We start from the raw sequence: 12,911 nt of genomic DNA, 5'->3' as shown, positions 1-12,911 counted from the left end.
TGGTAAATATATTGTGGGCGTCGGGGTACCAAGTGAGACTGCTCGTGGGGATTTTTATTGGGGGCGCGGCTTGGGGGAAGGGTGTTACAACCTTCATTTCCCCTCCGTCTCCCGCAAAAAAAATCAAAATGTAGCTTCAGCCCTCAGCAAGGCGATCAAGGCGATTAAGGGCAGAACATGATACCTCTTGAAAAAATGTGTGCACCGCGGATGCCCCACTGGACATTTAGCCCTATTTACACCACTGCACTTTGCACAAGGATGACCCTTCAGAAATCATCCCTTCACACTGACGAGAAATCCCCGCCCATGACTACAGGGCTGCACTTGCAGCACAAGTGTCTAGGCAATTCAGAACAGAAACCATGATGAGAAAATACTCGGAACTTCCCAAAAAATGTTGATCTGTTTTATTCATTGCTTATCATACATTTGTATATAATTTGTGCTACAAAGTAGCAAAGGTACCTTTCATACAAACCTGTACATAACTGCAAAGACATAAGCAAACAGATGCAAAAGCAGTGTACAGGTACTACATCGTACACTGGAATGCAACCAACATTTAAAATACTAAGCCAGAACAGCAGAGATTTTACAGGATAAATATAAATTTACATGGACTCAAAGGACAACAACATTTTACTGTGTCACTCACCACCTTTGCAAAACAATTCATTAGCTTAAGAAGTCAGCATGTGGAAATTTCTTAAGAATAAACTTGCTCTGAAACAACTTACTATTTCCAATGGATATCCAGTTCGAAAGTATTTAAAGAGAGGCATTCATTTGAACTTTTAAAAAATCACTTCAAGAAAGTGAAGTGAAATAAGGAAAGATATCATATGAAGCTTAAGTGAACACTTAACAATCACATATCATACTACACAAATTCTTTCAACCAGATTTAATCTCGAACAAAATCGTTAAACAAAATTTGCCAAGAACCAAGTGAGAACTGTGCTTATCAACACAAAACTGCAAAACTGGTCGGACATTTTTCCTGTATTTTGTTCTTAATATAAAATAAAAAATTTGAGACTTTATAGAAAATCACAATATGCAAACAATCATTTTGCAAACATTTTGAAGTCACAAGAAAGAATAAGGTCCAACAGAATCTCGGCCAGAGTTGGTTAACTTTAAAAACTAAAACTTAGAATGTCAGCTTCTGTTTGGAGCAATATGTGTATGCTTCTAAGCCCAGTAAACAGACTGTTCACATACACGGACACATTCATTTAACTAACTCAGGAATACATTGGTTCTCTGAATTGTTCTTGCTCACCAGTGAAAATGAAAAGTTAAAAACTGGAAGAGCCAATTTATGGAAGTTTCAATGTACATGCAGTTCAAGATTATGGGGAAGCCTACCAGGGAAACATCATCAACACACAAACAAGCCTTTCCAAACACTCAAAACAAAGCCTGAACAGCTCAAATTTTTTCCATCAATTCATTGCAGGTTCCCGTGTAAGCAGAAAGTGCATCATTATCCGGTTCATATGCGTGACGTCACTTCAATTTAGACCACACCCACTGCCCATGCACTGCATGTAGAGTTACATGCATTGATCGCTGTTTACATGGAACCATGGAATTGGAAGTTAATACGCAACTTCAGCAATCATCCAAAGGGAGCCTGCAAATCGTGAAGCGTCCGCCTTTGTGACAAGGTCACTTACACACCGGATACTGAACATTCAAAGAAACAGAGTAGATGAAGTCTAACCACAGATTTGTCACAATTTCTACTTTGCAAAAGAACTCATGAAAAAAACTGAAGCTGTGAGACTCGTATTCATTTTTAGACATTGCATCTTTAAAAATGATCAACCTCTCAACTATGGTCGGGTACCAAACATCATCTAAGTTGAAGGAAGTATGGCAGGAAGGCAAGAAACTCTACTTTGTCAATGGTGGAAGTCAGGTTCTGTTGACAGAAAAACAAAAATACAATTCATGTATTTGTGCACACATTATACATTATTTCTAGACAGGTGTCATTATAAGGCAACCAAATGAAGTAAAGTAATAAAGGATTGATCGGGCTATAGGATAGGGGCAACTTAGTACGAAAAAAGGAAACAACTTCTTAATCACACCGACTTTTCAGTAATGATGTTTTTAGTTTTGTGCTTAAAAACAAGGAAGGGACATTTGTGTCTTTCTAGACACCGTTTTTAATGAGAAAAGTTTCTGAAACCTTTTCCAAATATTTCTGAAGACACCACAAGAGTGCTAAAAACACTACAGCAATACCACAGTGAGACTTTGGGCACCAAAGGACAAAATGTCCCAACCATGTCCTCAGATAATGGAACAATGCAAGGACTAATTTTGAAACAAACCTTTCCGACAGCTGTCAGGATCTGGCCGGTCTGGTTCTGGTCTGACACCAAGTCCCTATCAGTGGCCATCGATACCACCTCCAGCAGGGAAGGAATGGATATGGCACCAGTCTGCTGTCTGTCCACCGACGAGAACATCATCTGAAAACAAGTCAGGTTTCATTCAACTGAAATTAAAAATGTCACTAAAACAGAAGATCTCCTGATAAGATCGTGATCTTGAACAAGACATGTTGAAATCAACCAGAGCATGTTGACAGATCCACCAGTGGTGGAAGGGTCACTGAACAAAATGCACTTATATCAACCACAGAAGAAAACTAAAATGTTTTTGCCTTTAAGTGAAAAACATTATATTATTGCCGTTTTTCATTCTTCCAACTTGGGGAAAAGTGAAAGAAGAGAACTTAAAGCTTCTTTAAAATGAAACCCGTTTCTGAGCATATATTAGTGGGACCTTTTCATGCACAAGTTCATGCAAAACCACCGTTTATCTCCCGACAAACCTTCCAGCGTACTTGAGAATTTGTTATTTATACCAAACCTCTGCGTAGGTTTTCACTTTCTGGCATCTCCATTTCCGCTACAGTCTGATTCCATCTTTCCCCAATAACTGTAATTCTAGACAGACAAGAGGCCGAGGACAACTTACGACAAACTGCATGATGGACTGCTGAATGGCGGCAAAGTCGATGGCATCATAGGAATCTTTGACAGGCTCAGGCAGCTTGGTCAACATCTCGGCCAAGCAAGTCACACCTACAAACTCCTCCAGACCAAAGAAAGTGCTACTGCTGACGGCCTCGTACACCTTTGCAAAGGAAGAATATAACACAGGGCTGGTACGGTCACAACGGTGCATTTGGAACTGAAAAGGCACTACTGAAAGGATAGCCATGTTGACTATGAGTGACCCGTAGAAGACAGTGACCACAGTTTGGAGTTCAAAGTGCTTGAAGATGTGTAACTCAGTGCACCAAACTCAAATCCTGGTTGCTGAATCGAGACAGTGCATTCAAGTCCAGCCTGTGAGGTCACAGAGCGTATGTCCTCCAGCAAGTTACAAAGAGAGAAACGTAAGTTCCCCTGTAACTCAAGATAAATAAAATCAGTAGGAACTAACTTCATGGAACTGAATTCCTCTTTTAAAGCTGAAAATTACAGACAAAACTGCCAACAAAAAGGGTTTTGATGAACAATTTCACATGTACGATCATTTTCCTGAATGAAAACATTGGTTTTATGATTCTTTAGAAGGATAACAGAGCTGTAAATGAAAAGTTTGGCTTTCTTAATACATTACTTGAAGACACTTAAAATATTTTCCCTTGTGTTTAATCTTCGAGAATCTATATTAGATATTCTGTCAGCGTTTATCACACATGCATATGCATGCGTGATAAACACTGACAAAAAGGCAGGAAAATCAAGACGTATTTGAAAGAAAGCATTTTAAAAACTCACATTAGACATAAACAGCAACACGTCAATCACACTCACACAGAAACGAACATTTGCTGAACATCAAACTTAAATCAGAGGCCTACTAAAACCGCAAAAAGAACAAAACAATCGACAGTTGCCAAACTCAAAGTTAAACATCAGGAAAGATAAATACAGGCTTCAGTTCATTTCACAAGAAAGAATCAAAGATGACCTGTCCCTTTCCATTAGTGAAGAGCAAAGAAATCATAAAAACAACCACTATAAGGTTTCACCTGGAATAGACAGATTGGTCAAGCATTTTTACAATGTGTGCTGGGTGCAAATTCCATCTCACGAACTAAAACTGGAATGCTTACTGCCGCAAAAGCGAAGAGCTACACAAAAATGTGCTTCAAGAGTGCTTTCTACCTATTAAGCCGGAGATCACAATTTTGAAAGGAGTCCTCTCCAAAAAAAGATTGAGAAACCCAACACCACTCACAACCAGCGGTTGAAGAAGGGTTCAAAAGAAGAGAGATGCATGCATTCGAGTTTAATACCGATAGAGAACCTTGGAAAAATAAGCCTAGGAGAGATGTTACAAGTCTGAAGATTTTCATGACTGTGACACTTTGATCTGAATGAATAAAAAACAAAAATTCTCAATTTAAGAAAAGGATAAAAATATTTCAGGGATAATTAAAAGTTACTTAAAAGAATATAAAAGGGTGTTTGATATATATACATTTATCTGTTTAGGTTACTCTATCAGACGACAGAATTCTACAGTTCCGCAGGCTAGAGGAGGTTAATAGAGGTTATGCATTCAAATCAAGGGATATCTTTCAGAGGAACTCACCCGGATAAACTGTGTGGATTGTGATATTGGGTTTCCAAAAGATGAGACAGAAAAAAAATCAGATGAGTGAGCACTAGTTGGCCTTGAACACTAAGATTTATTTATTTTATATTATTTTCAAAATTGAAGTTTGGTTTTTTACAAAATGGGGCCAAGAGAATGAGAGAACTGAAGCACAAATTTTCGGTATAAAATGTTACGTTTTGTCTGATTTGCTGTAGGAAAGGGCTCAATCTACTTCAACCATTCATATTTCTATTGACAACCTGTCGCGACGCTTGTTTGCCCACTTTATTCATTTTCTGCTGATTCAGTCAAAACCCACTGTAACTTTGATATCGGTATCTCCATGTCCAAAATGTGAATTGGTAGAAAAGATCAGGGTCTAAGTTTAAACAGCTTGTAAGCAGAATAAACTGCTAAGCGACTTAATGTGATAAACAGTCACAACAATAGAGGGCTTACTTCCTTGATGAACTTTTTCTGCGATTTGGTGAGGGATTCTGGAAGGACGCCACTCAGCTCTTGGAATGTAATGTGCCTGAAATAAGACAAACAGGGTGCCTGAAATGCACTCATTCCATGGAATCAACAAACCGACGAACGGCGGGGGAAAAACAAAAACTCTTATGCCCCTTTAAGTTGATCAGCGTGAAATCAGGAACATTGCTTGTTTCACAAATGCTGCCAATGCACGTGAGCTTGGGCAGATGTTCACTTTTCCCACAATAATACTAATAATAATTCCAATAATAGTTATAATGATTTAGATTTATTCCTTTATAAAGCGCAAATTTCATATAGATATGTTCAAATGCACTGTACAATGAAAGGCATTAAGCGTGGAACAAAGAATACATTTAAGCATGGTTGAGCCGGTGGCATACAAGGGCGCCTCGGGCAGCCGCCAAACGACCCATGTTCACCAACATCAGTAAAGAGGAGACAGTAAGAAGCAGTTACAGTTTTAGAGGTGGGAGGAAAACCCCAGAGGAATATTCTGGGTAAATCCCACAGAGTCAGGTAGGGACTGAAAACCCAATCCACATGTGGACCGGGCCGGGAATCGAATCCGGGAACACAGAGGTGGAAGGCGAGGAAAGAACTAGCTTGCCAACCCGACTCCCCGGGTCTGATATCAACATTCGTCAGTCAGCAGGCAGAGTGTACATGCACAGGGGGTCACACATCAACCATCCACGAGAGCTGACAAACATTTCTTCACACAATCATATCTGAGGCCGTGTTCAAATCTACTGCCTGTGGCTCAGGACTAACACTTGTTACTGGGAAGTGGCTGCAGGGGCTAGCCAGCGGCTTTCATAGGGACACATGTTATCTCCAGCCGCAGCCATAACTTTTGAACATGGCCTTACATTCCGCCATCGGATGAGGTCCCATCCATTACTCCTCAGTTAAGTTCTCCTGACCAAAACCCTGCCTCACCCGTCTTTGTTCGAGTCCAGCTTCTTAAACCTCTCTGACAACTCATCCTTCTGGCTGGCTGAGATGTGCAACGTGATGTCGATGGATGTCAGGGGATTGGGCGACGCCCCTTTTGGGGAGGAGGAGCCTGGATGCACGCCCAGCCGACTTGGGTCCTCCTCTACAGCCTCCATCTCCATTTCAGAATCAGGCCTGATTGGGAATGAACAGGACCAATTAGGGTTAAAAATATAGCCATTTTAACAACTTGAAAGTGTACATTGTCTCCCATTTCAGAATCACAGCCAATTGAAAATTACGAGTGAATTTCTATATACTAAAAAAAGAATATAACTCGTGCAATCAGAAATTATTTCCAATCATCAATCTGTAGACCCTCTGTCTGACTATACTGAGCCTTTGCAGTTTTTTCATCTAGAATTTTTGTATGCCTTAACGGCAAGAGGGAACAGAAACCTTACTAAAGAAATACCTTTATCCATGCTCATATCCAAATCCTTTTTAATTTTGGATGTTTTGTCTATCCCTAGATGTGCTGGACAACCCACGTACCTATTATCTTCCACTACTTCATCTTTGCTCTCCTCTGGGATGGTTTGGACTTCAACTGCGGTGGAGGCGTCGCCCGCCCCTTCCTCCTCCCTTTCCATGTCTACTTCTTCACCTGCAGCAGAGGCAGCCTCTTCAGGTCTGACGAGCAACGAGAGCCGAACAGAGTCAACTTGAAATGTTTCCATCGAGAGTAGGACAAAGAATCCAGAAACTAGAACGTGCTGCATTTGCTTGTGTGTTTAGCTTTGCCGAAACTGGTTTTGCCCAAATGTGACCCGAAGTAGAAAACTGATATCATAAATCGCCAGAGCCACTTTGGAGTTCAAGGTCTTCAAAAGAACCTTGCACGATGCACATTTATAGAAACTCTCCAAATTTTTGCTTGATGTCTGCTGTAATCAGAATGTTGCACTCAGCGATACATCAGTGTGAATCCAAAGAGCTTAGTCTCCCCTCCCTGAAGCAAACTCAAACAAAATGACTGGAAAAAAGGTCTCGAGATACATTTATGGAAATCAGTCATAAATATTTCCAGCACAAATGCATATGTTCACAGTGAGAATTGACATTTTTTTTCTGATGGAGTAAACCTATTCATTCTCAACCACAGATACGATAGAACTGAACAACGACTGAATCAAATGAACACAACACCAGGAGAGCAGCTTATGCGAGGCACAACTCAGTAACTTGGGGAGACTAACTGATTTTGACGGTGCTGCACATATCCAGTTGCGCTGCCATTGGTGGGTTTCCCACCGAATGGTGTAACAGTCTGCTTGGTCAAACTAGTTTCTAGTTTTTATGAAAAAAATGATAAGGGCTGGTGACCAGCGCTGAAGTCAAGCACAACTGTAGTCAAGTATACTGTCAAATACTAAGCTCAGTAAAATACTTTGATGTTTCGTCTCAAAGGCTCAAATGTTACCAAAAATGTCAGTCGAAAGTCTAGGTTTTATTTCATCAAACAAATCCAGGCATGTTAACTTGTTTATACTAGCTTGCTGTTTGGCGTAAACTTGGTGGTTTAGACGTACTTGACTATAGATACCCTTTAATTGCTTTTAGTGAATTTTGATTCAAAAAGATTCTTACAATGTATCAGGATGTGGGACGTAAATATCAATCTGATATCAATAAAGAAGCAAGCTATCTACAAGGAGGGAAATAAAAAAGTTCTGTATTCACAAAATAATAACGGGAGAGAAGCAACTCCACGACTGTAAACTACATGGATTCCGATAAAATATCGTCCAACTACAAAGCAAGGTGGACACTCACTGCGCTGGCTGTTCCTTAACTTTTGCCTCCTCGTGTCTTGGCTGGTCCTTGGGCGCCTTTCCTGCAATGCTCCCCTTCCTGGAAGCGACCGAGTTTCGTCTAGCTCCATCTGTCGGATGGGACTTCCGCCGTTCCGGTTTCCGGCTGCTGGCCCCGGATCGTTCGCTAGCTACGCTACTGCGCGAGTCGGCGTCGTGATGGGAGATGGAATGGGAGCGAGTGACTCTGGGCAGCGGGTGGCTGAGGGTGTACCTAGATTTCGTCGTGGGCTGTGCCTCCGCTCGGCCTGCTGGGGCTGAGTCGACCGTTGCTACTGTTGACATGGTCGCTGCTGTTGTTACAGAAGGCTCTGACACTTCTGCAGGGGCTGAATTTGGTAGGGCATATTCAGCATCTATCTTGTCTCTCCAATCTTTTCTTCTTCTGTTCAGCGAATGAGTTCTGTAAATAACACATAAAAATTAGTTGGTGGACTCTCTCCTTTTCCAGTACAAGATTACCGGATAGATGTTCCTGCGCAAATTTCTTCTCACAAAAGGACCCATTTAGACTTCACATGAACGAAAATGAAAACTGAATGCAAGGTTGCAGAAAAACCACTGTAAAATTAACCGGAGCTGGAATTCGTTCAACTTTTGCCCATCAGCTCTATGAACACTCGCCTGCCATTATTGAAACTTACAATCACTCCAAGAGAAAAGAGACTATTTCTATTCTTAGATTAGTTTCATCTCTGTTTACTCTTAATCTCAAACCAAATACACGTATTCCTTCTTGTGAAGTAGCCCACAAACTTTTTTAACCCTTATGCTATAACTATGGGCCTATTTAAATAAACTTGGTGGATGGAAATCCAAACTGTTCTGTCAATGTGTACAGCACCACTCACTCTGGTAACTTAATTCCACGTCCCATGTACAGCTCCTGAGCATTGTCAGGTAAGACCATGTGTCTGAGGTTGTCCGCTTCCGTTTTATAGTCAAACCTGATGATGAGAGACACACAATGCGCGACAATATGAAACACGCACACTTTCAGATAATTTTCAGAGGTCAAAGTTGTTTTTTTTTCCTGATTGAGCTTTTGCCTTCAACGAACTATATAAAACCAGCAATGACACACATGGTTAGCATTATATTTGGTGTTCTTCAGGGATAAAAATGGTCTTTGCTACATTGTAGAAACAGATTTATTGAAGGCTTAACTCAAAGTAAAGAAGGTCACTAACTTATAATCTTTGAAAGTGTACACAGAAAAACAAGGGCCAAATACTATTTAATGGCACCAAACCTCTCTGGAAAAAAAAAAGATTTCCCCTAAGAATGATAAATGATAGTGTCTTCAATCCCCATGGGAATAAGGCACTAACCCTAACACTCCTCAGTCCTCCAACAGGTGAAGGATTGAGGAGGGTTAGGGTTAACCACTCAGTGCCGGGGTTCCCCGTACCGGGTACCTCAGGTCCCGCATATTCAAATTCCACCCGGCAGGAAGTGGTTAATGTTTATCTTACTTCTCAGCCATGTGTGATGGGTTCCCTCCCACATAGAGATCATTGTAACCCTGACGGTGTGAGGGGATGCTGTACTTCCGCTTCTGACCTCTGACCTCCCGCAAATTCTCCTCCTCTTCCAGAAATCGGGATGGAAGATTCTCCATTCTAACATTCAGTTCAGGAAGGAAATAAATAAAAATATTAAAAATGGTCTAAGCTGTAAATAAAAATTAACATGTACGATAAGTTGCATTTATTACGCATTTTAACAGGCATTTGTAAGCGCTTTCTGAAGTTTGAATAAGTGTCTTCAATTGAGTCTTGAATTCGTCTGATGAGGTTGAGTCTTGGATGTGTGCTGGGAGCCTGTTCCAGAGGGTAGATACAGCAACCAAAGATGCCTGCCAACCACAGTGTGGACGTTGGAAGAGTTGAAGGCATATTGGGTGCAATGACATCGGAGACTGACTTTTGGTGTGACGAGATTGTTGAGGAATGCCGGCGCAAGTCTGTTTCTGACTTTATATGCCAAAATATATTGTGCAAAGTTATTTAACAGGGAGAGTGCTTAATATTTGAGACAGCCAAATCATTGTTTTATTTTTATTCCACTGCTCACCATTAACAAAGTAAATCACCTTGTATGCCAAAATATTTAACAGGGGTTCACTTACTCGATCGGGTTACTAATCTTCTCTTTTGCCTGCCACAGGAACGGCTTGGTATAGAAGGACATGTGCTTGGTCTTGGCAAGGGGTCCTGGCTTGGATCTGGCAGCGGCGCTGAACATGTCTCGGTGCCGCTTTGTCACTGGTACCGATTTGATCTTCGTTGTTGATCTGCGTGAAAAAAAATTATACATGTTGAACAATTTAACCCAATTTAACAAAATGAGTCATAAGTCGCCAGACCAACTTTGAGCGAAAGGCCTCAGAAACAATCATTCACTAATATAAATCAATGGGAACTCTCAATATTTTGCACCTGTATATTGTCCGTATTTGTCAGGATGCCAAAATGGACAATATTTCAAAACAAAGATCTTATTCCATTCTTAAGACTCATTTTGTGGGATCCAGTCACGAATAGATTTTGATTGATTCCTGTTGAACAAGCCAACGCTGCCAAATTCATGTCATGATTTCAACTGATTTTAACTGATAAAGAAACCGCCAATGATGGTGAGGCCTTTATACATTGCTTCAACTCAGGGGCTGCTAATCTCAGCCTTCAGCACAGTACGTACGGACAAAACAAACTCAAAAATTACACACTGCCACTATTATCACGGTTGTAAAACCAAACCAGTTTCATGCGATAAAACTGAACTTGTAGAAAGATTTTTCTGTGAAAGCAACTTACCGAAAGAACTGGCACTGGTACGGCATGGGTTCAACTGCCACCTCCCTGAAATTCTCAGGAATCCTGGTCCCTCTCATTTGGGATGGTTCGGTCTTCTTCAGGGGAAAAGTCTTCTTGACCTTTGGAGACAGAAAAAAATATTAAAACGGCATTGGGCCAGGGTTACACTCCTGATGGCAATGTCAAATACTTGGGTAGTTATTTTTATTGAAAATCTACCTAGAACTCGGAATAACTAGAATACTACCAATCCTGTTACAGAAATCAGAAAAATCGCCACTGATATAAAAAAACAATAAAAATATTAATATAAGAAAACAATTAAAAAACAGCCCTGTAATTATCTTTTGAACGTAAGCCCTGATTTTTTCCAAACTATAAACTCATTTTTCATCTGTGGTTGTCTATGGATAGTCAATAACAAAAGGTATGAATGAGTGATATCTTTGAATTGAACAATGGTCCTGTTAATTTCTGTACTTAAGACACTTTCATTGCAAAGTGTGACGGATTATGCAAAACAAGGTCACATGCCCTGCAGGCAGAAACAATACCGTGGAGAACATCTCATAAAAGTTAACAGGGGTGGACTATGTATTCAAGTTCTCACCTTTGGCAGGGATACCGTTGTGGTATGTTGCTGTGCAACTTCTTTGCTGCTATCACCTTCGCCCGAATGAACCAAGGCTGGTAGTTGGATGGCCGAGTGCTTCAAGGACACGGCACTAGAATCGTTTGTCTTTGTTGGCGTGGGGCAGTTGGGACTGGCCAGGAATTGCGTAGGGTTCTGAATGAAGGGGAAAGTCTGCTTGTTTGGATCTGGCAAAGCCATCGTCAACTGGCCTTTTTTTCATAAATTCATCCAGCGTTTGGTCTTGCTCACAGCCATATCAGGGTGTCTGTGTCTGGTCACTGTTACCATGGGTCGGGATTTACGCTACACCTGGTTGGAGCATAGTAAAGAATTCTTCAAGTTCTTGTTATTCACAGTACCCGGTACTCAAGACCCAGAGAAAAAGGCCTGGTATATGCCAGCTCAGCTTCTGATTTGGGACATCGATCCAAAATTACTGGACTTTACATAGGGTATCACTACCAGGAGCAGTCTCTCAAAACAGGAAAAATAACTCCAGACAAGAAAGCAATCTGTTGAAAATTAAAGCAAAAAGTGAGTAGGCCTAGGCCTAACGACCAAGAAAAGAAGTGTTCTTCTGCAGCCAAAAAAATAGCAGATGCTGAACTACGAGTTCTGAAAATGATGTTGAGAATGGTTGTTGACGTTGCTTATTTTTTCACCCTGTACCGTTTGCGTCAAGTTGGTTTTAATCTTGATAAGGGATGGATGTGATATTTGGAAGTGACATGTGAACTGATGAAAACAAACATTTTGAAGTAGGCCCAGGCCTGCTGAAAGCATTTTGTTGAAAATAGTGATAAGGCGTGGCTCCAAGACTGGAAAACACTTGCAATTCTGAAATCTTCTTCATGTCCCCAGAAGTTGTCCATAACTAACTAGACTTCTTTCCAATAGGCCTGGGCTTACGTCCTGTCCTTTTCCCCCCCGCAATAAACTTTTATCAGGCTACATTGAAAATGACAAGAAATGGAAGGAAACAGCATTCTTTCAAAATCAAATGGCTGCATTAGACTTTACAGCAAAGAAATCAAATGACCTAACAAAACCATACCAAAAAATCTGGCAGGGCCTACCGTGCGGACATTATAACAGCATCTCTCGCGGTCCGCCAACTTTTTGACCTAGGCTCAAGTGGAGCTAGGCCTATAAAAAAGCCAACGTGTATAACTTTCGAGAAGATGCTGACAAACCTCTCTACTAGGCCTAAATAATTTTTAGTTCAATAAAGGAGAAAATACTTTTCATGTAAGAAGCCAAAATGAACTTAATATGCAAACTGTAAAGAACAGTATACTTACCCTTGAGTTAGCACAAAAAGTTCTACAGTTCAGCCCTTGTCCTGCTTGTATAATAATGCTGCGTTTTATTATTGTCATATTTTTGGGTAAACTAATCAATCAGGCCCTACACGGTTTACGGGTGTAGCCATGGCATTATTGAACAGTCTGGTTGTTGGAGTTTTGTAGGATGTTAGAGAAATTAATTGGGTCTGGGAACAAGACT

The 12,911-nt window shown here is 40.8% G+C and overlaps 1 protein-coding gene across 2 annotated transcripts; it reads right to left on the bottom strand.

Moving 5' to 3' along the window:
- Positions 1–387: 387 nt before the first annotated feature.
- On the bottom strand, positions 388–12,859 carry LOC110986928 (uncharacterized). 2 transcript variants are annotated; one of them, XM_022249258.2, is made up of 13 exons: positions 12,707–12,859; positions 11,382–11,714; positions 10,772–10,890; positions 10,084–10,248; positions 9,428–9,574; positions 8,804–8,899; positions 7,915–8,355; positions 6,634–6,771; positions 6,082–6,273; positions 5,101–5,176; positions 3,004–3,162; positions 2,352–2,492; positions 388–1,933 (listed from the first exon to the last, which is right to left on the bottom strand). In XM_022249258.2, the coding sequence occupies exons 2-13, from the start codon at positions 11,601–11,603 to the stop codon at positions 1,865–1,867; spliced, it is 1,965 nt and encodes a 654-aa protein (XP_022104950.2). In that variant the 5' UTR covers positions 11,604–11,714; positions 12,707–12,859; the 3' UTR covers positions 388–1,864. The 2 variants fall into 2 exon arrangements, with proteins under 2 accessions (XP_022104950.2, XP_086991992.1); XM_087135866.1 differs by lacking the exons at positions 388–1,933; positions 2,352–2,492; positions 3,004–3,162 and adding an exon at positions 4,378–4,413.
- Between the last annotated feature and the right edge of the window lie 52 nt (positions 12,860–12,911).

The sequence above is a fragment of the Acanthaster planci genome, linkage group LG04 (genome assembly GCF_054643075.1).
Source record: "Acanthaster planci isolate LZ-2023a linkage group LG04, COTS_SCS, whole genome shotgun sequence".
NCBI lineage: Eukaryota > Metazoa > Echinodermata > Asteroidea > Valvatida > Acanthasteridae > Acanthaster > Acanthaster planci.
Note: the sequence above shows the minus strand (reverse complement) of the source record. Positions and strands in the feature narration are given on the sequence as shown.

Coding starts and splice junctions, on each gene's coding strand:
- LOC110986928 (XM_022249258.2), bottom strand. CDS start 11,603: ATGGCTTTGCCAGATCCAAACAAGCAGACTTTCCCCTTCATTCAGAAC. Junction 10,249..10,771: donor TACCAGTGCCAGTTCTTTCG/GTAAGTTGCTTT, acceptor TTTTTCACGCAG/ATCAACAACGAAGATCAAAT. Junction 1,934..2,351: donor TCCTGACAGCTGTCGGAAAG/GTTTGTTTCAAA, acceptor TTCTGTCAACAG/AACCTGACTTCCACCATTGA.